Here is a 23,034-nt window from a genome sequence, read left to right as displayed (position 1 = left end):
ATTATATAATCCAGTGTTTTCACTCAACCAGTATTCCAGAGGAGATAATTCCCAATGACATTTTCAGCAGTAAATGAAATGAAGATCAATTTTGGAATTGATTACTTCACCAATAAGAATTACGGCAGCTTTTATTTTCCCTTTCTTAGCTCAGAGATTCTGTAGTCTCTATTCCATAGATCATAAATTGATTGCAGTGGGAATTGACCTGTGTCCATCCTCACTTTGTAACACTGACCATTCAGTACCAACACTATTTGTATTTAACATAGAAAAACATCCCAAGGCACTTCATCGAGAGCAAAAGTAGCAGGTTCCTTTGTGTGACGGTAAGGAAAGGTTGTCCACCTGTCATATTGGTCATAGTGGAAGTGTAACGTAGCCAGGCGTATGCAAGAGGGAAAAGGGGTGAAAAAAAGGATTTCAGCTCTTCTATAGAACATGAATAATTTTTAGTTTCTTTAATAGATGCAAATATATATTTAACACACACATTAACCAGTAATAAAACAACATATTATCTCAGAGTAGACCTGGTGGATTATTCAGAATCCTAGCTCAATGACAGTTTTTTCAGTGAAAGTTATTCATGTTATTAAAATATACATAAAGTTAATTTCTTGATGAACAACTGTAGGTACTTGCACTTCAACACATGCACTGCCATTCAGTGGGAGAGCATAATTGTGTTTAAGAAGCCTTTTAAATATGGGGAGAGAGAAAGAGAGGCCAAGGAATTTGGGGAGGGAGTTCCAAGGAGTAGGGCTAAAGTGGCTGAAGGCGCTGCACCACCTCAAAAACAGGCAAGATTGATGGGATGAAAATCTTCTCAGGCAACTGCAGCAACAATTCTTCGTGGGTGTGAGCAACAAAACTGTCTCTGATTTGGCACTTTCACAAATATAGTAGATGCTTTAAATGCAAATGTCACAGTGATCTATAAAAGGTGCTCTTATGAAGTTGGGGTTAAAGAATATTTTCCATAGTGTGTAGGAAGCGATATCTGTAAACTATGCTGTACATGGCTTTAGTATGCTTTCGCTACTGGCACTGGGTGCAAAAGGTGGAAAAATATCCATATCCCAACAATGACATTCCTTACTTTGATCAGACTAATTCAAAGTCTTGATGCTTCGATGTTCCATGTGTTTGGGCAACAGGATTCTGATCTGAACCTATGATTGCGCTCATACTGACTTTCTGATACTTCCTGTTGGAAGAGGCATCATATGGAAGGACAACTGCTTCCTTACAGAGAGGGAGTCCAAATGAAATGTCCATGGGAAATGACAAGCCTATGTTCTGCAACTCCTAGCACCTGCTTCATGAATGGCAACAGCAGGGACCAGGAAACAGATTGCTTGCCAGTTTTTGTGGATAGAGAGAGAATGGGCTGGGAAAACAAAAAAAATTGTTATTTGAAAAGTTGTCGTAACTAAACTGGCGCTAAGACCTAACAAAAGTTTTCATTTATACTTAAAAATATTGTACAATATATTCACCTCCTTTCATGCATAAAGTAATGAAAACTGTTGCCATTATTTGTCAAATAAAGCTGTTATGTTAGATTATGAAAACACTTCTTTTATAAAGTAGAAGCTTGTGTCAACTTGTTCCATTCCACCAATTATGTTCAGGTGCCACTCATCCATAAAACACAACACACCCGTACAAACTGCTAGTGCCCAGATCCTAAATAGACCTTTGAACCCAACTACATAGAAATGGAAAATCCGCACACGTAAAGCAGACTGGAAATAGTTTGCTCTACTAATCTTTTATTTACAAAAAAGTCAGAAAAAACCTGACAGAGCTTATTTCTAAATACATATTTGTTTAACAGAGTATTGGCTTTAAAATTCTTGTAGGGCTGCTCCAGGGAGGAAGAGTGGTGGAGCAGAACTCAAGTCAGCCCAAGCAGGCAGGCTCAGACCCCACGAAAAATTACAGGGATGCGGTCATTTGAATATATGGGATGGGGACTTCATGCGAGCAAGGATGCTTCAGCAGCCCCTGGAATTTCAGAGTGGCCCATGCCACTCCTGATGGGGAAGTGGATGCCTAAGAAGGTCCCAACGAAAAAGTGAGTCTTATTCAACTTTGGCTGCTAATGGAGTCAGGGAGCATTTTTTTTAAAAAGGGAGTCGATCCCCTCGGTGGCTGTTGAGGATTTGAGCTCTTTCCAAGGGCCTCAGTGGGATTCAAGCCAGCTCTTAGGCGGCGAGTTTCACTGAATCTTATAAGAGCATGCTGGGTGGAATTATCTGGGTAGTCTGAGAACTCCACCAGACACATCCACTTGGTGTGTGCAGGTGGAGGGGGGGAAGAGGAGCGGGGGAGGGGTGCAGGCAGAAGATTTATCTTCTTCCCCCACCCCCACACCAAAATTTAAAGGGACACTTGGTCATTGGGCCCTTCTCCAGCGTCCTCTTCACCATCAGAGTGGCATGGCGCTGCTCTGATCCTCTTCGCCGTCGGAGTGGCATGGCGCTGCTCTGATATTCCAGGTGCTGGTTTGGGGCAAGGACTGCTGAAGCATCCTTACTGGCATGAATCCTGGCAGAACTGGGTCACGCCGCATAGGTCCTGGGCGGAAATCTTCTTTTTGTCCTCCTGCAAAGTAGGAAATTCAACCAGGAATTTATGATCAAAATGTTAATACTCAGCTATAACCTAGCTTCACAACATAATAAAGATTTAGCAGTGGCCCTTTTCATTGGTATTGGTAGCCAAATTTGGTGTCAACAAAATGTTGCCATACTAAATATGATTTTGGGCTGCAATATTTTTAGTGAGCAGTCTTCAACCAATTTTAGCCATTTCTTGCAGTTTTGCATCAAGCCTGGTTCAAAGTTCATGATGTAATGATTAGTTATTAGTCGGAACATGTCATGCATGGATGCCTCTTCCACAAATTGCTCGTGATAACGTCCTACAGAGGCCTTTGAACCCATCTCCTCAGCACTGAAGAACTCAAAACAAGCAAAGCAGAGTGGAAATCGTTCACTTTACTAATCTTTGTGTAAGATTAAAGGTCAGAAATAACCTGACTGAGTTTTTATTAACTAATCTTACAGTCAGTTCACCTGAAAGGCTCTAGGTAATAACAACTTGTATTTACATAACATCTTCAAAATAAAAAACAGCCCAGGGTGCTTTGCAGAGGGAGAAGAAAAAAACAAATGAGAACAGATACGATGCCGAGCAATGGAGGGAGCAATGAGGAGGGGTGACTGAAAATTGGTCAAAAAAGATTTTGAGAAGGTTTTTAAAGGCGGAGAGACAGGTGTAGGGGTTTAGGGAGGGAGTTACAGAGCATAGGGAAAACATAGCTGAAGGATCTGCCACCCATACTGATGTGAAGTGAGAAAAGGGTGTACAAAAGGCCATAGTCAGAGGGCTGAGGGGTGCAGGAGGGGATAGAAGGCTGGAGGCAGTTGCAAAGATAGAGTGGGGTAAGGCCATGGATGGATTTGAAAATGAGAATGAGGATTTTAAATTTAATAGATTGAGCGACTTGGAGATAATATAACTTACCAAGGACTGGGTGATAGGCAAGCATGTCTTTGTGCAGGACAGGATACAGGCAGCTATATTTTGGACCAGTATAACACTTTTCCCCTTACGGTCCCGATCTCTTGCTTCTCTCCCACCGCCCCCAGGTTCTTCGATGGCCCCGATCTCTTGCTTTCCTCCCCACCCCCTCGGTGCCTCGACAGCCCCAATCTCTTGCTTCCATCCCACAACCCCCGATCTCTTGCTTCCCAACACCCCGCCCCCCCAACCCGGTCCCTCGACGGCCCCAATCTCTCGCTTGCCCCCCATAGCTCACCCCCGCCATCCCTCGACGGCCCCAATCTCTCGCTTGCCCCCCATAGCTCACCCCCGCCATCCCGCGACAGCCCCAATCTCTCGCTTGCCCCCCATAGCTCACCCCCGCCATCCCTCGACGGCCCCAATCTCTTGCTTGCCCCCCATACCTCACCCCCGCCATCCCTCGACGGCCCCAATCTCTTGCTTGCCCCCCACACCTCACCCCCGCCATCCCTCGATGGCCCCGAACACTTGCTTCCCCCCTACCCCCAATCCTCCGGGGACCAGCACTGACCCCCCACCCAATCCCTCCCTCCTCTGTGCGGCCTAGTGCCGCAAGCCTACCCACCCGCAGCCAGCCAGCCAGCCTCTCAATCTGGCTTGCTGCGGGTGGGAAACAGAGGCTTCAGATGCAAATAAGGCCCTGCCGTTAAAGTCGGCAGGGCCTGTAGGAAATCTGTTCTCCCGAGTTTCCCGCCCGCATCGGAGCCCCTCTGCACCCATCCTGCCTTCCCCATGGAAAGCAAACCCATAGCGACTCCATCCCTCTCCCTGGCAACTGTCTGAGGCTGAACCGTTCACAACCTTGGTGTCATATTTGACCCCGAGATGAGTTTCCGACCACATATCCACGTCATCACTAAGGCCGCCTATTTCCACCTCCATAACATCGCCGGACTCTGCCCTTGCCTCAGCTCATCTGCTGCTTAAACCCTCATCCATGTTTCTGTTACTTCTAGACTTAGGCCTAGAAATTCAGTTAGGGGCGCCCAGCTCGCCTGGGCGCCGGAATTACCGCTGCGCGTGGAGCCACTTGCGCTAGCGGGATATTCAGTTTCAGCGCCCCAAGTGGAAGCCGGCCACTAAACAAGGGTTTCGGCGCCCCGCTTGGGGCGCTGAAACTGAATATCGGCGTGCAAAGTGCCGCAGCGCCACCCGCTGCGGCACGGCAGCCTGCGGTACTGCAGGCCTTCCTCTCACTCTTAAGGGGGAGGTGCCTGCAACAGCGCGATCCCCGCTCGCGAGTGCCGGCAAATGAGCCCGGCACCAAGGAGAAGTGCCGGGCTCTCTGGAAACAGCCGGCAATGCCGCGGGGGGGGGGGGGGGGGGGGGGGGTGTAGGAGGCCGGGGACGGAGGTGCGGGCAAACGGCCGCCGAAAAAGCGTCCGGCCGCACCTCCACCTTAACTCGCCCCACTACCGGCACAGGTAGGCCCCTGTGTACCGGTCGATGTTTGCGGCCGGCGCGGAGGAGGCGGCAGCAACCAAATATGGCCAGCGGGGCGATAGCGGGGCGCTGCGCACACCGATGACGTCATCGGTGGCGGTGCAGCGCTACAGGCTAACGCCGCCATTAGCGCTCCGCTAAATATCGCGGTAGGTTTGGACAGTGGCGCAAAAGCCCTCTTTGGGCGCAAACTGGTGGCGCAGGCCACTGAATTTCTAGGCCTTAGTGTTTCAAAGCACTCCTGGCTGCCTCCCACATTCTACCCTCTGTAAACTTGAGCTCATCCAAAACACTGCTGCCCATGTCCTAACTCACCCCAAGACCCATTCACCCATCACTCCTGTGCTCGCTAACCTACATTGGCTCCCAATTAAGCAATGCCTCGATTTAAAAATTCTCATCCTTGTTTTTAAATATCTCCATGGCCTCGCCCCTCCCTATTTTAGTACTCTCCTCCAGCCTTACAACCCTCCGAGAATCTGCGCTCCTCCAATTCCGGCCTCTTGAGCATCCCCGATTTTAATCGCTCAACCACTGGCAGCTGTGCCTTCAGCTGCCAAGGCCCTAAGCTCTGGAATTCCCTCCATAAACCTCTCCGCCCCGCTACCTCTCTTTCTTCATTTTAGACGCTCCTTAAAACCTACCTCCATCTGCCCTAATATCTCCTTATGTGGATCGGTGTTAAATTTTGTCTGATAACGCTCCTGTGAAGAGCCCTGGGACGTTTTACTACGTTAAAGGTACGATGTAAATACAAGTTGTTGTTGTTATAATGCAGTGTTTCAGTGACCTTGCTGGGACTGGTAAAGAGTTCCTGACGAGTGCACAAATTAATTAATTTGGGATTCAGATTCTGAACCATCTGTTTGAGAGGTAACACAATTTTAACTGCAGTTAAATTCATGAGTGAATATTTTTCTTGCAATATGCAGTTAACCACGATGAAGCATGGCAAAATGAATGTCTTAGCTGAGTCTTAACTTCCTCCAGCTAAACACTGAGAGAACTGAAGCCATCATCTTTGTGCCCGCCACAAATTCTGCTCCTTCGCCAACTTGCATTTACATAGCACCTTTATCAAAGTAAACCGTCCCAAGGCACTTCACAGGAGTGTTATCAGACAAAATTTGATGCCGAGGCACATAATGAGGTATTAGGACAGGTGACCAAAAGCTTGGTCAAAGAGGTAGGTTTTATGGAGCATCTTAAAGAGGGAGGTGTAGAGAGGCAGAGAGGTTTAGGGAGGGAATTTCAGAGCTTAGGTCCTCGGTAGCTGAAGGCACGGCCACCAAAAGAACATAAGAAATAAGAGCAGGAATAGGCCACTTGGCCCCTTGAGCCTGCTCCACCATTCAATAGGATCATGGTTGATCTTGGGCTCAAAGCCACTTCCCCGCCCGCTCCCCATAACCCTTCACTCCCTTATCTTGCAAAAATCTGCCAATGGTGGAGCGACAGAAATCGGGGCTGCGCAAGAGGCCGGAATTGGAGGAGCGCAGAGATCTCGGATGGTTGTAGGGCCGGAGAAGGTCACAGAGATAGGGAGAGGCGACGCCATGGAGGGATTTGAATCCAAGGATGAGAATTTTAAAATTGAGGCGTTGCCAGGAACCATGTAGGGCAGTGAGCATAGGGGTGATTGCTAATTAATGAGACATGAGGTGGTAGGAGTAGCAAGACCACAGCAAGACAGACAGTAAAGATAATAAAAGTTTTTTTCTAAAATAAAATAGAACTTTCAAATTGAAACTTATTTGCAGTAAACTAACGTGAGCAGTTGATCTGGAATTCAGTGTCAGACAGAGATATTAGAATTGAAGCAGTCATGCACAAATCCGAAGCATGCTCAGAAGGCTAATCGCAGATCACAGCGAAGATCAAAAAACAAACAGCTGAATTCAAGAGGAGGTGATTGAAGCAGGAACCACAACTGGATAATTGTGGCCCAATTTAACCCTGTCCAAATTCAGTGATTCTGTCAGATGTGACCAATTTCATCTGCCAGCTGCTTTGATATTCTATTCTGAAGTCCGTAAGGGACAGATGCTTTGCTCTCTTTAAATGTCCTTAGTCTAACACCTCTGTGCATAATTTCTGTATCTATATGAACTAACAGAGATATTACAGAAGCATGTCGGTATCAGTCCACAAAATTCCTCATTACTTGGTTTGGCTTCTGGACTGAAATACGATTGTTGTTTACAGCAAACAGAATTTAATTATAAATATCCTCCACTGGGGGAGCCTGCACTGAAAGCTATACAGGGTGCGGCAAGACAGTCATGTGTGGGATGATGCAAGCATGATCTTAGGCTTTCTTAAAGGGACATAGGCACAAAAAAGATTCCTCTATATGGTACCATAATATAGACCCAAATTCAGTGGATAGAAACATAGAAGATAGGAGCAGGAGTAGGCCATTCGGCCCTTCGAGCCTGCTCCGCCATTCAATGAGATCATGGCTGATCATCCAAATTCAGTACCCTGTCCCTGCCTTCTCCTCATATCCCTTGATCCCTTTAGCCTTAAGAAATATATCCAACTCTTTCTTGAATATATTTAATGAACTGGCCTCCACCGCCCTCTGTGGCAGAGAATTCCACAGGTTCACCACTCTCTGGGTGAAGAAATTCCTCCTCATTTCAGTCATTTGAAGAATTAGAGCTAACACACAGGGTTAGAAGCACTATAATAAAAAGAAGCAGGAGGTACCTGCAGCTTGTTTTTAACTATCCACAGTAACTGAGAAATTTACATTTTCAATATACTATTTGATCTCCCATCACATTGCTCGTGGTGAATCAGAGGCTACCCTATTTTAAAATGGCAGGAGCATTATACCATACAATGTATTAAAGTTGATTTCCTATGACAGTGCTCAGACAAAAAAGTGTCTTTTTCCTGTAACTGTCTCTTTGCTTCTATTTCACTCTGTAATGAGACCTGGATGACGTTCAGGCTTGGGCTGATAAGTGTCAGGTAACATTCACGCCACACAGGCGCCAGGCAATGACTATCTCCAACAAGCGAGAATCTAACCATCTCCCCTTGACCTTCAACGGCATTACCATCGCCGAATCCCCCACCATCAACATCCTGGGGGTCACCATTGACCAGAAACTTAACTGGATCAGCCACATAAATACTGTGGCAACAAGAGCAGGTCAGAGGCTAGGTATTCTGTGGCGAGTGTCTCACCTCCTGACTCCCCAAAGTCTTTCCACCATCTACAAGGGACAAGTAAGGAGTGTGATGGAATACTCTCCACTTGCCTGGATGAGTGCAGCTCCAACAACACTCAAGAAGCTCGACACCATCCAGGACAAAGCAGCCCGTTTGATTGGCAGCCCATCCACCACCTTAAACATTCACTCCCTCCACCACCGGCGTACCGTGGCTGCAGTGCGTACCATCTACAAGATGCACTGCAGCAACTGGCCAAGGCTTCTTCGGCAGCACCTCCGAAACCCGCGACCTCTTCCACCTAGAAGGACAGGGGCAGCAGGCGCATGGGAACACCATCACCTCCAAGTTCCCCTCCAAGTCACACACCATCCTGACTTAAAAGTATATCGCCGATCCTTCATCGTCGCTGGGTCAAAATCCTGGAACTCCCTCCCTAACAGCACTGTGGGAGTACCTTCACCACACGGACTGCAGCGGTTCAAGAGGGCGGCTCACCACCACCTTCTCAAGGGTAACTAGGGACGGGCAATAAATGCTGGCCTTGCCAGCGATGCCCAGATCCCATAAGCGAATAAAAAAAAATGAATTTTGTGCTGCTTTCTCTGTCTTTGTCTTCCACCCTTTCTGTCTGTCTCTCTCTTTGTATGACTGTGATACACTTTTCTCATTGTGGTGTCTATATTAAACTGCCCGACTCTCTGTCTCTGTGTCTCTTAGGGCGCGATCTTGCCAGCCCTGGGAAGGCGGGTATGGAGGCGGGACTGCCGGGAAAATGGCAGAATTTGGGGGCGGGTGCCCAACTCAGCCCGCTTCTGTGCCATCTTGCCAGGAGGCGGGTAGCCGTCCCATGCAGGGTCCCATCTCCTTGGTGGCGGGAAGGGATTACAGCCACTTAACTGCCTGTTAACGGGCAGAAAATAGGCTTATCACCATTTTGCCCGCACAAGTACGGGCTTCCCGAAGGCTCCGAACCCTGCCAGGGTCACTGAGGCGAGTAGTGGGTCTGCGGGGGTCGGAGGGGTGCAAAAATGTGCTGTGGAGGTGAGTAATGGGTGCAAGTATGGAGAGGTGAGTATCTGAGTGTTAGAAAAAGTGTACTTACCTTTGTTTCTTCCTGCAGGTTTCAGTCGGTGGGTATGCGGAGAGTCTCGCACCTCCGCGGTACAGATGACAGATGGCCATTGCATTCTCCAATGCAACAACCATCTCATTTCTGCAAAAGAAAGCGGTTTGATGAGGTCTTGAACTACAGAGAATGTCACTATTTAACAGCTTCACAGAGCTGTCAAACGATGACAATTCATCTGTCAAAACTTTTTGACAGATGAAATGTCATACGTTGACGTTCTCTGCAACCGGCTTTCCCTTAATTGGCCTGCTAAGCCCGCTGGGCGGGCTTAACAAGGTCAATCAAGGGAAAATAGCGTGGGCTGGCCAGAAGTTGATGGAGGCGGGACTGAAACCCGACAAGTGGGAGTCCCGCCTCCAAAGGCTCCCCATCGGAAAAATCACCCCCTTAGTCTCTCTGTAAGTTTCTCCTCCCCTCTGCCTTCTCCTTTGTACGTCTCCCATATCTCTGTGTGGCTCTCACGCATGTTCCTTTATTGCTGTACTCAATATATATCTTGGGAGAATGGGCAGATCGGGAAGCATTTAGGCTGGGTGGGTGAGTGAACAGGTAAGTCAGAAAGCACTCAAGACATATGCAAGCCAGATGGGCCATGAAACAGTCAATGTGAGAAGGCAGGCTGGGAAACACTTGTGGTATCTGGAAGGGCAAGCAGCGAGCCATGTAAGCACTTGCAGTAGACAGGTGTGCAGGTGCACTGGGAAGCATTCAGGTGGGCTGCGAAGCACTCAACAGATAAGCTGGAAACCACTTGGGTTCCACAGTCAGGCAAGCATCTGAATTGAGAAGTATTCAGGGCACAGAGAGGGTGGGTGAGCTATCAGGCTGGGAAGTGCTGAGGATGGGATTGTGAACAGGTGAGCAGGAAGAACTCCGAGAAGGTGGGCAGGTCTGGAGTGAATGGGTCGGAAGGCCAGGAAGCCAGGATTCTATGATTGTGCTGACTGAGTGGGAGACATTTGCACTCCAGCACCCCAAAAGGCCAGCAAAGGATTGAAGAGTAAGCATCTGAGAGAAAAGCATTTTACAATGATTTACAATACTGTACATGTGATTATTTGAGTAAAAATAAACATTTTATTCTCAATTGTTTGATTTTTTTTCTGGATTTTTTAATATTAATTTTACCAGTAATATTTTTAGGTAGGTGAAAAGTTCAAGATGGTGACTCAAACCAACTTCCAAAATTATTTGATTGGTTTCTACTACTTGCCAGTTTGGATTCGTAGCTTTGAAAAAAATTAGCAATTTGATGGCTCTATTTTGCTGTGTGCTTTATCCTCATTGGTACTTTCAAACTGAATCAATTGTTTTTGATTCATTTATATTTAGTCAATTGGATATTTGATAGTGTAACAGGTAAGTCCTGATTTCAGCCAATCAAACTTTTTGCCCTATGGACAGGTGATGATGCCCTGAAGTGGGGCACTTTCAGGTGTGAAATCTATGAAAGGCATGATGCAATGGATGAGCACCAGATGCAAGACTTATAATTATATATATAGATGGCTGGCTGCACAAAACTTTTTCCATAGCCCTCATTTTTTGCCTTACATTGATTTCTTCTGCAGCGAATAGACTATGTTTACATTCATACATTGTATTTGCATGACAAAATTAACTGTACAACAAACATCAGCTCAGAACAGTAGTTTCTTTTCTAATTGGCAGTGTATACAATGAAGACATTGCTGATAGACATAATGATTATCTACAACAACAACAATTTGTATTTATATAGCGCCTTTAATGTAGTAAAATGTCCCAAGGCTACTGCACAGGAGTATTTTAAGACAAAAATGTTGACACCGATCCACATAAGGATAAGTTAGGGCAGGTGACCAAAAGCTTGGTCAAAGAGGTAGGTTTTAAGGAGCATCTTCAAGGAGGAAAGAAAGGTAACGCAGCGGACAGGTTTAGGCAGGGAATTCCAGAACTTAGCGCCTAGGCAACAAAAGGCACGGCCACCAAAGGTTGAGCGATTATAATCAGGGATACTCAAGAGGGCAGAATTAGAGGAGCGCAGAAATCTCGGGGAGTTGTGGGGCTGAAGGAGATTACAGAGATAGGGAGGGGCGAGGCCATGGAGGGATTTGGAAACAAGGATGAGAATTTTGAAATCGAGGCGTTGCTTAACCGGGAGCCGATGTAGGTCAGCGAGCACAAGAGTGATGGGTGAACGGGACTTGGTGCGAGTTAGGACACGGGCAGCCGAGCTTTGGATGACCTCAAATTTACATAGTTTATCTAAGATAATAATGCTTAGCACTGTATTTTGCTTACAGTATAAGTACAATGGGCCTACATTATATATGAGTAAAGGACGTACGGTTTTATATTCAAATTCAATTTCCATAAGCAGGCTTTTCCATTCATGGAACTACTTGGACATACAGGAATTGGCAAAGCTAAATGCACTACAGAATTGCTGTGCTTGGGTAAAATGAATGCTCACGAAAACAACCATCTACTATCTCCGCCATGCACCTGGAAAACTCCCAACAATGATCAAGCAATAATTACAGACAGATAGGTTGTCAGAGATAAGACTTATCTGGAGCAAATACCTCTCTTTAGCGCTGCCTCTGTTTGTTCATATAGTCACCGCTTTCCTGGAGCAACAGTTTATAATGAGAGCAAAAGGGTTAAAACAATACTCGTTTAAACATGCACATTAAAACAAACTGGCGCTGTATTTCGGCCTAGGGTCTCCGCAATAACATGATAATCCCACATTTTGAAAGCTGCGCCGCTCCTCTCACACTCGCCCCTGCAGTCAGTGGGGAATCTGCCTGTTTTTGCCCTTTGACACACTGACAAATATGGTAAAACATGCTAATAACCCGACGACGTCAGCGAGCCAGGGGGGGAGCGTTAAGAGGCTCCGGCACCACATCGCAACTCACAGCGAACCATGGCTCGATTTGTCGCTCGTTTCTCCAAAGTTTTCTTCAGGGAAAACTTTCCCAAAGCCGTCATTGCTTCGAAGAGTCTCCAGTGGCCGCGGCATGTTCATACAAAGACGGGTAGGTCGAGCCGGGCTTGGCTTCTCCCGGGATCTGACCAGCAGCGAGGAATCTGCCTCAGTTGAAAGCTGGAGCCGGGACTGCAGCAGCTTTGAGTGGAAATTTCCACTGCGCTCAGTATGCACATTTGGTGCTCCCGGAGGAATTGCTTTTGGTAAAAAAAATAAAAGCGACTGGCCACTACATCGAATACGCTTCGTGCCTTTACAGGGGAAAATATTGCGCTTGCTGGGGTTGGAAATGTAACGAAATGTTCAGTTTTATTCCTCTCGTGCAAGCAATGTAGCGTTTTCGCGTATTGCGATGTCCCTGGTTATAAAGTTAAAATATCAAAACAAAAGCGACAAATTCGGTGCCGTGCATTTCCCAGCTCTTGTTTCAAGACTGGTAACACGATCGTATCTTAGGCTTCTGCCGTCTCGGACTGAGCGGTCAGGGATGGCTTGGCACCAACTCGGAGGAGTATTTGGCAAATGTAGGGATTTTCTTAAATATACGGAAGCGACATTCTTCTGTGCTAGTGTGGCCAAATCAAACAAATACAGCTGTCTGCACTACAACTTGAAATGCTTGGGTATTCGTGCTGGTTGAAAGATCTCTGGGAAACATTTGGTTTGACATTTGACATGCAAACATTGACCCTGTTGGGAGGTCAGAGCACCGTTTGTTCCGTTTCCCATTCAACCTGATCTTTATATTGTTGCGTAGGAACCGTTACTCCGGTCAGAGATATTGTAATAATAGGGAGCAGAAGTTACCTGCAGCCATCATGTGTTTTGATTGTGAGTTAACAACTTATTGTTTGACAATAGTGTAGTGGAAATTGAAGTTCCTAATTATAGACATGGTGTGATCACCACCATTTACAGTACAGGTGTCAGTGTCAGCCTTGGCTCAGTGGTGGCATTCTCACCTGAGTCAGAAAGCTATGGGTTCAAGGTCCACTCCGGAGAATGGAACAGATAATCCAGGCAAGCAAGGGACTGCTGCACAGTCGGCCGTGCTGTCTTTCAGATATTAAACCGAGGCCCTGTCTGCCCTCTCAAGTGGATGTAAAAGATCCCATGGTACTATTTGAAGGTCAGGGAGTTCTCCTGGTGTCATTTAGCTCAGTTCAAACAATTTGCTCTGTGCAAATTGGCAGCCACCTTTCCCTACGTTACAACAGTGACTACTCTTCAAAATACTTCATTGGCTGTGAAATGCCATAAAACATCCTGAGGTTCTGAAAGGCGGTACATAAATCCACGTTCGTTCTATCTGTTCCAGCCAGGCAGTACCTTATTTATACAGTGTTTAAATCCTACAGTACAGTAAAACCTTTTATAGAGTGAAATTATATGAAAGCAAAACAGAGTTAACGTTTGACCTGAAACGTTCTGATGAAAGGTCATCAACCTGAAACGTTAACTCTGTTTCTCTCTCCACAGATGCTGTCCGACCTGCTGAGTATTTCCTGTCGCAACAAAGGTTCACTAGATTGATTCCTGGGATGAGGGGGTTGTCCTATGATGAGAGATTGTGTAGAATGGGCCTATACTCTCTGGAGTTTAGAAGAATGAGAGGTGATCTCATTGAAACATACAAAATTCTGAAGGGGATTGACAGGGTAGATGCTGAGAGATTGTTTCCCATGGCTGGAGTGTCTAGAACTAGGGGGCATAGTCTCAGGATAAGGGGTCGGCCATTTAAGACTGAGATGAGGAGGAATTTCTTCATTCAGAGGGTTGTGAATCTTTGGAATTCTCTGCTCCAGAGGGCTGTGCATGCTGAGTCGTTGAGTATATTCAAGGCTGAGATCGATAGATTTTTGGACTCTAGGGGAATCAAGGGATATGGGGATCGGGTGGGAAAACTGAGTTGAGGTCGATGATCAGCCATGATCTTATTGAATGGCGGAGCAGGCTCGAGGGGCCATATGGCCTACTCCTCTTATTTCTTATGTTCTTATATGTTAGTAGGGACTGTGGATGCCACATTGTTTAGTTTTACACTACTGTGTAACTTATTTTAATGAAATAATTGGATAAGACAACTGCCTGGTTTTGTCTATTGGAAAATACCTAGACTCTTCCTATTGAATGTTGCAACTTCAATCACCATGAAGTCTGCGTAAATGAGAATAAAACATGTTCTTCCATTGGCACCTGCACTGTGCCTCATCACTTACAACATCAGAATCTTGTTTGTAGTTAGAAGTGGAATTTGTTATGAGGAGGCACTCAGTTTTATATCCTCAGAGAGGTTTTTGTAACTTTTGACTCAAACCTTTCTATCATCCCCTCTGCTCCTTATTCAGAGTCGTGAGTCTCCTGTGAGACCTGAATCTCACTTGCTGCCTTTCTCTCCCCAGTGTAAATAAAATTATAATTGCTTTAACCATTTTTTTAAAAATTCCTGTAATGGTGAGTTAACCAACCTTTAGGAACAGCATTTGAATCTCCCATCGTGCAATGGAGAATTATTTATTTAATAATACAGGAGAGTTAGTACTGGGGGAAAGATAAAACAAAATAAACCTTTATGCTAGAGAGACACAGAAGGACAGTCTCTGGTTTCAGTGTATTTCAGTAAAGCATAATCACGGCCTGACTTGGCATTGCCACCTGGTGAAGTATTTGCTTTGTTTTGCTGGTTTTTTTCTTTTAATTTTTTTGTTGTTTTTCTTTGTCAGCTACAGTTGCTACAGGTTAAAAATTCTATAAATTATGTTGAATACAGAGTGGTCTCACTTTTGCTGAGGATAATTTTCCATTAACATAAAAGAAGTGGTATAATCGCTACAGTTTGTAAAACAATTTTATTTGCCGTTACCAGTATGGTTAAGTTCCATCTCCATCAGTCAATACTGCCAGTCTCAATCCATAGAAGTAGTGGGAGATAGATTCAAAACTTGAATATTCAAGGTTAAGAGCTGGAACACCACATTACCAGAGCATTCTAGCCCTCTTTCCTTTTTATCAAATATCTTAAGAATAGTTCATAGCATTTATCTCATGTTTATTTTTATATAGGTTTGAGATCACTGACCCGATATGATGAAACAACTGTAAATGTTGATTGGCAAAAGAAGCTAACCCCAGAGCAATACTTTGTGACTCGAGAAAAGGGAACAGAACTGGTGAGTAGTTTTTTAAAACTCTGACTCTGAAGTATCTGGGCCAGCCTACGTAAGACCATGATTAAAAGCGTTAAACGCATTTGTTTCATGATGAAGGTGAGGGCTATTAGTGCTGTGGACTAGACTTTCCTATTTCAGTCACACAATGTCAGCATCAAGCACTCTGAGGCTAGTTATAGCACAGCCAGCTTAAAGCGTCCTCTGCTTTGGCTTAACAGCATACTTCTGCACAAGCTCAGAAGAGCTCCCCAGTGTGACATTTTTTTTCCTTTTCCTATACCAGTCATCCTGTGGCCTTTTGGAGCCAGATTGTCATTCAGTGCCAAATCTGGGACTGTTTTGTTCTGTAGGCATTCACCCACTTGAAAATGGACTGAGACAGCCTAAATGAATTCCACAAGATCAGTATGGATGAGGAATGCCATTTCAGCCATCTTCCCTTGTCCATTCAGAAAGGCCTTACATTCATCCAATTCTATTTTGTTCAGCATCGTCCAGAGACATGACGTCAGATTCCACATGTAGGCTGATGCCACCCACTCTAGGTGCCAGCCAGTGGGTAACACTGTTGCCTCTGAGTCAGAAGGCTGTGGGTTCAAGTTGCACTTGAGCACAAAATCTAGGCTGACAATTCAGTGCAGTACTGAGGGAGTGCTGCACTGTTGGATGAAATGTTAAACTGAGGCCCTTTCTGCCTTCTCAGGTGGACGTAAAAGATTCCATGGCACTATTTTGAAGAAGAGCAGGGGAGCTCGCCCCAGTGTCCTGGCCAATATTTATCCCTCAAGTAACACCTAAAAACACAGATTATCTGGTCATATATTTCATTGCTCTTGTTTTTTGTTGTTGCTGCTTCTCTTCATTGTTCATGAGTCTTGGGTTCCCTCTGGTACCTCACTCAAGTGGCTATTCTTCAAGTGTCAACCAAGACATTTGGCGTTGGCCAGATATTTGACTGTTAGGGCATCACAACTGAGCCTGATCTACCCTTCATCCAATGTGCACATTCAACCAGAGGTTAGGAGTGAGAGCCTTGGTCGGTGTTTTCTGCTGCTCCTTTCTATGAGGCCAATGAGTGCTACCCTGGTTTACATGAGCTAATTCATCATAGCCTGTGGCTCAAACCTGGGATCCTCCTAGTTTGTATGGGTTCCATAACACACCAGGTGGAGCATTTCAGTGAGCCATCAGGGAAGCTGTAGAAACATAGATTCACTGCTCATAATGTCACAGTTACACTGCAAGTTTGCCGTCTGTGTAGCAAAATCTTTTCCAATTTACCAGAACCAAGCTTGCAGTGTAATGCTGTGAGTTTCATGTGAATCATTGGCCCGGAATTTGCAGTGGGTAATAACAGTGAACGAACAGCGCAACTTCAGGATTTAGCGCATGCGCACCCTAAAGCGGAAATCCTGAAGTTGTGGTCAGTCATTCACTGCATTCCCGCGCTCCCCCCACCCCCCCCCCCATCCCCATAGCCCGTAATCAGTGAAACTGATGAAAACTTGGGATTTTCCGCAATAATATCGCTGTTAAATACCCCATTAAAAGTTAGGCCTTGTTGGATTAGGTGTAACTGGGGTTTTAACAGCGTATTGACTGCTAAACAAACTTTATGGCTCTGAAAAACTCATTTAAATTTTGTGGAGTGTCAAATTTCTCCATAATGATGAAAATTACAATTTTAAGAAACTTTAAAAAAATTCAGGTTTACCTTTTCCCCATGTGAGAGCCCCAATCTTTGTTTTGTTTTCTGTAACATTTTTAAAAATTCAGAATCAAAGGAGCTTCTTCACTTCCTGGCTCCCGGTCTGTGAGAATTCTGCATTGTGATTGGCTGCTTAGACAGCTTGTTGCCATCACAGCAGCTATGGAATTCCCACGTCACTGCACTGATCTCAACTGCATGTCAAAAAAGGCAAACTTCTCGCCACAGAGATCGTGAGATCTTTGTGGGCAGCTTTCTTCGGGGCCAGCGACGAATGCCTTTGCTTCGCCGCTGACCGCAAATTATGGGCCATTAATTTGCTATTGGTAGTGAGACTTCCTAGAAGTGGTAATGTACTCGAGCTGATGCACAACTGACTTTTTAAATTGTAAACTTTAGGGGGTCCACTGTGTCGCCTTTAAAAGTAGAAAGACATAAAATGGCTGTCGATCTTGTCAGCTTTTTTCAAACTTTATAGTGAGCAAAGTGTTGAAGAAAGCATGCAAGGAACTCTGATGTTCCCAACTGAAGAGCAAGCAATAGAACTATGGTTGTCTGTCCATGCCACTCTCAAAAAGCTCCTGATGTCGCATCGCTTGCTGTAGTTTAAACTAGGTCATAAATAATACAAAAAGCGATTGCCAGATTGGTATTGGTGACACCAATAGTACAATAGTAGCAGATTTTCCCTTGTATATAAACAAATTTCAATCAGAGATTATCAAGTTTCTCTTTGCACATGAAAAGATTTTGTATATAAACATCATATGCAAATGTAAATGAAAACTTTCTAGATAACTGCTAATCCCTGACTGGTCTGTTTATGTGGAAATGAAACATTTGTAGGCATCTGCTGCAGCATTTTGGCAAGTGATATGAGCCCACCTCACAAGAGCTAAGGTGCTTTTCCACTTGAGTTAAATTGTTCCTGTCTAGAGAGAGAGTGACCTCTGTTGCCACTGTCCCTCTTTTATATATTTTTAATCGTGTGCCAGTGTACGGATACGATATAATTGCGATTACGGAGGGTGACCAAGGCTGGGAGCTGAATATCCAAGGGTATTCAATATTTAGGAAGGACAGGCAAAAAGGAAAAGGAGGCGGGGTGACGTTGTTGGTAAAGGATGAAATCAGAGCAATAGTGAGAGGATATTGGCTCAGAAAATCAAGATGTAGAATCAGTCTGGGTGGAGCTAAGAAGCACCAAGGGGCAGAAAACATTGGTGGGAGTTGCCTATAGGCCTCCAAACAGTAGTGGTAATGTAGGGGATGGCATCAAACAGGAAGTTAGAGATGCATGTAACAAGGGTACTACAGCAATCATGGGTGACTTTAATCTACATATAGGCTGGCCAAACCAAATTAGCAATAATACTGTGGAGGATGAATTCCTGGAGTGTGTACAAGATGTTTTTTTAGACCAGTATGTTGAGGAGCCAACTAGGGAACAGGCTATCCTAGCTTGGGTATTGTGCAATGAGAAGGGGTTAATTAATAATCTTGTTGTGCAAGGTCCTTTAGGGAAGAGTGACCATAACATGATAGAATTCTTCATTAAGATGGAAAGTGAAGAAGTGCAATCCGAAATTAGGGTCCTAAATCTAAACAAAGGAAACTACGCAGGTATATGAGGAGTGAGTTGGCTATGATAGATTGGGGAGCTTCATTAAAAGGCATGATGGTGGATAGGCAATGGCTAACTTTTAAGGAACGAATGCATGAATTGCAACAGTTATACATTCCTTTCTGGCACAAAAACACAAAAGGAAAAGCGGCCCAGCCATGGCTAATAAAATAAATTAAGGATAGTATTAGATCCAAAGAGGTGTCATATAAAGTTGCCAGAAAAAGTAAAAAGCATGAGGATTGGGAGCAGTTTAGAGTTCAGCAAAAAAGACCAAGAGATTGATTAAGAGGGGAAAAATAGAGTATAAGAGTAAACTTGCAAGGAACATAAAAGTGGACTGTAAAAGCTTCTACAAGTATGTAAAAAGAAAAAGATTAGTGAAGACACATGTAGGTCCCTTACAGTCAGAAACGGGAGAATTTATAATGGGGAACAAGGTAATGGCTTGCAAATTAAACAAATATTTTGGTTCTGTCTTCACGAAAGAGGACTCAAATAACTTCTCAGAAATGCTAGGGAACCAAGGGTCCAATGAGAAGGAGGAATTAAAGGTAATTAGTATTAGTAAAAAAAAATAGTGCTGGAGATATTAATGGGACTGAAAGCTGATAAATCCCCAGAGCCTGATAATTTGCATCCCAGAGTACTAAAAGAGGTAGCCATGGAAATAGTGGATGCATTGGCTGTCATCTTCCAAAATTCTATAGATTATTGAACAGTTCCTGCAGATTGGAGGGTGGCAAATGTAACTCCACTATTTAAAAAAGGAGGGAGAGAGAAAACAGGGAACTACAGACCGGTTAGCCTAACATCAGTAGTTGGGAAAATGCTAGAGTATTATAAAGGATGTGATAACAGGACACTTAGAAAATATCAACGGGATTAGACAATACAACATGGATTTATGAAAGGGATATTGTGTTGGACAAACCTGCTGGAGTTTTTTGAGGATGTAACTGGTAGAATAGATAAGGGAGAAGCAGTGGATGTGGTGTATTTGGATTTTCAGAAGACCTTTGATAAAGTCCCACATAAGAGGTTAGTGTGCAAAATGAAAGCACATGGGATTGGGGGTAATATACTGGCATGGATTGAAAATTGGTTAACAGACAGGAAACAGAAAGTAGGAATAAATGGGTCTTTTTCAGGGTGGCAGGCGGTGACTAGTGGGGTACCGCAGGGATCGGTGCTTGGGCCCCAGCTATTCACCATGGCCCAGAAATTCGGGTCCCAACATGTGAGTACACACGGGGTACTCACGCGTAGGCCCAACGAAAGTGCCGGTTTCGTGCATGCGCGGGAAACCGGCACTTCTGTTCCCCTGAAAGAAGGGGTTCAGAAGTCGAACGCGTGCGCCGGAGAGGCAGCGCGTGCGCATTGAACTTAAGATTATTTTGCAGGTTTCTCCGGGAGGGTAAGTCTCCAGCAGTTACACTTTTAAAAAGCAGGCGCAAGGCCTGCTTTTAACAAGGTAAGTGGTGAATTAATTTAAATTAAAACATTTTTTCCACAGGTTTATTATTTTTAAATACTTTAAAGAAAGGTAAGTTTATTTTTAGCCCCGTTAGAAAATGTAATTAATTTTTTCAAAAATTTTAATTATTGTTTAAAATAGTTATTTCATGTAATTTATAGTTTATTTTAAAAATGTGATTTAAAAAAAAATTATTTGAGGTTTTAGTGATGTTTTGGGGCTTATAGTATTTATAGGTTTGACAGCTCTTCCTGTCAAACTTATGAATGAAGCATTTCCTGCTACCATTGGCTCTCCATGGCCCACGTGATCCCAGGGGACGCATCGAACTAACTGCGCCCCTGGGATACGCAAGCCCTGCGCGCTGGCAGTTGGAAGAGGCCCAGGATTGGAATCCCACGCGGGCCCACGGCTCAACGGCCAGCGCGCTAGGTAAGTGCAGGTCGGGGGCTTACACCCGTGGGAAGCCCCCGACCCGAATTTCTGGACCATTATATATCAATGATTTGGATGAGGGAACCAAATGTAATATTTCCAAGTTTGCTGACGACACAAAACTAGGTGGGATTGTGAGTTGTGAGGAGGATGCAAAGAGGCTTCAAGGCGATTTAGACAAGTTGAGTGAGTGGGCAAATACATGGCAGATGTAGTATAACGTGGATAAATGTGAAGTTATCCACTTCGGTAGAAAAAACAGAAAGGCAGAGTATTATTTAAATGGTGATAGATTGGGAAATGTTGATGTACAAAGGGACCTGGGTGTCCTTGTACACTATTCACTGAAAGCAAACATGCAGGTGCAGCAAGCAGTTAGGAAGGCAAATGGTATGTTGGCCTTCATTGCAAGAGGATTTGAGCACAGGAGCAAGGATGTCTTGCTACAGTTATAGAGGGCCTTGGTGAGACCACACCTGGAGTACTCTGTGCAGTTTTGGTCTCCTTCCCTAAGAAAGGATATACTTGCCATAGAGGGAGTGCAGCGAAGGTTCACCAGAGTGATTCCTGGGATGGCAGGTCTGTCGTATGAGGAGAGATTGGGTCGACTAGGTCTGTATTCACAAGAGTTTAGAAGAAAGAGAGGAGATCTCATTGAAATGTATAAAATTCTGACAGGACTAGACAGACTGGATGCAGGGAGGATGTTTCTCCTGGCTGGAGGGGTCTAGAACGAGGGGTCACAGTCTCAGAATACGGGGTAGGACATTTAGGACTGAGATGAGGAGAAATGTCTTCACTCTGAGGGTGGTGAACCTGTAGAATTCTTTACCACAGAAGGCTGTGGAGGCCAAGTCACTGAATATATTTAAGAAGGATATAGATAGATTTCTAGACACAAAAGGCATCAAGGGGTATGGGGAGAGAGCGGGAATATGGTCTTGAGATAGAGGATCATCCATGATCATATTGAATGGCGAAGCAGGCTCGAAGGGCAGAATGGCCTACTCCTGCTACTATTTTTCTATGTCTGTGTTTCTATGTCTGGGCTCCACTGTGTAATGTGGAAACTTGATTGCTGCTGAGTGCAAACACGGGAACTGGCTCCCCACATTTGCAGCAACTGAAGGCAGATTTGTGAATCTTGCATAACCTTTGTTCCCTGGGCACCAGGCTTTTCACAACAAGGAGTGCAGCCGATGGGGAGACAACTGTGGGTTTGCTGTCAGCTACACTCTTGACATATAAAAGCTCCTTTAGTTTCAAGGTGTTTTTATCCTCAACTGCCAACACATGATTTTGTTGCAGCTGATGGCACTCTTCAAAGTAAATTGACCAATTTCCATTTAGGTGATGGTCTCCTAATCTGCCGTTGTAATAATAACCTTCTCTATTGAACTAGCCCAGTGCATCAGTGTGCTTGTGTTGCAATGCAAACTAGTGTTATGATGAGAGCAGGCACAGCCCCAGATAAAATTTTTAGGCCAACCAAATCAAATTTCACCCTCGACATACCACGTGTGATGCCAAGAAAATAAAAAATCCTTGTGGCCTCTTTAAACAAGTTGCCAGTTTAGTGCTATTTTAAGCTGTGGGCTCATGCCCACCTGGAACTACTGTAGACTGCTAGAGAGAGGCGGCTTCAATCCTGTTTGAACTGGATTTACACCCAGATCCCGGAGGTGAAAGGACAACGTATTAACCCATTATGTCCCCCAGTTGGCTATCTCCTCATTAGAAAATTATTGTACAATGAGCTGCATATATAAATGCACATTCTTTTATATCATGCCAGTCCATGCATAGTCCTGATATAATCATGTTGAAGGAGGTTGTCTGTATGCCAGGTTATAGAAAATCACTACTTTAACTGAATATAAATATTTATATGAATCTCGAAGAGAAAAAAAAATCAAGACATGAGAGAAAATGCCATATGATATTCCAGACTTAAATTTCCTTGTCTGTACATTTATTTTCCATAGCTTTCATGTAAGCATCTTTATGCAGCGAGGGTGTAAGTTCCGTTTATGTTGGAATATAGTCAAGCCCCTGAAATATTTTGCACACCACCACAGGTGCAGATAAATACACTCCATTGATTTCTATGTATATGTAAAACTGAAAAAGTATTATTGGGTACTGCAACAGAAAAGGTCCCAATGTAATTCTATCATTTGAAATAGTTTTGGAAGGGTTATATAGTCCTAGATTCCATAGTGAAACAGTTTCATTACTGATTTTGTTATTGAGGGATTTATTATGCCCAATAACCGATGCTGGATCCT

General features: G+C 44.5%; 1 protein-coding gene and 1 long non-coding RNA gene across 3 annotated transcripts in view; one reads left to right on the top strand and one right to left on the bottom strand.

Moving 5' to 3' along the window:
- Positions 1-446: 446 nt before the first annotated feature.
- LOC147117106 (uncharacterized) lies at positions 447-12,198 on the bottom strand. The gene is made up of 2 exons (XR_015078373.1): positions 11,923-12,198; positions 447-2,613 (listed from the first exon to the last, which is right to left on the bottom strand). It is a non-coding gene; the product is annotated as an uncharacterized LOC147117106 (long non-coding RNA).
- A 4-nt stretch (positions 12,199-12,202) lies between these two features.
- Positions 12,203-23,034, top strand: part of msrb2 (methionine sulfoxide reductase B2) — a 31,554-nt gene continuing 20,722 nt past the window's right edge. Inside the window, exons 1-2 of one of the 2 annotated variants that reach the window (XM_085987771.1) lie at positions 12,203-12,381; positions 15,396-15,502. In XM_085987771.1, the coding sequence (XP_085843897.1) occupies positions 12,270-12,381; positions 15,396-15,502 (219 nt within the window). In that variant the 5' untranslated portion in view covers positions 12,203-12,269. Of the gene's footprint in view, positions 12,382-13,135; positions 13,164-15,395; positions 15,503-23,034 lie in introns of those variants that run through there. The other variant, XM_085987772.1, reaches the window with a different exon arrangement.

Source organism: Somniosus microcephalus, chromosome 5 (genome assembly GCF_052327205.1).
Source record: "Somniosus microcephalus isolate GS21.2 chromosome 5, FLI_Smic_1.0, whole genome shotgun sequence".
NCBI lineage: Eukaryota > Metazoa > Chordata > Chondrichthyes > Squaliformes > Somniosidae > Somniosus > Somniosus microcephalus.
The sequence above is the reverse complement of the archived record's forward strand: the minus strand, read 5'-3'. Positions and strand labels throughout refer to the sequence as shown.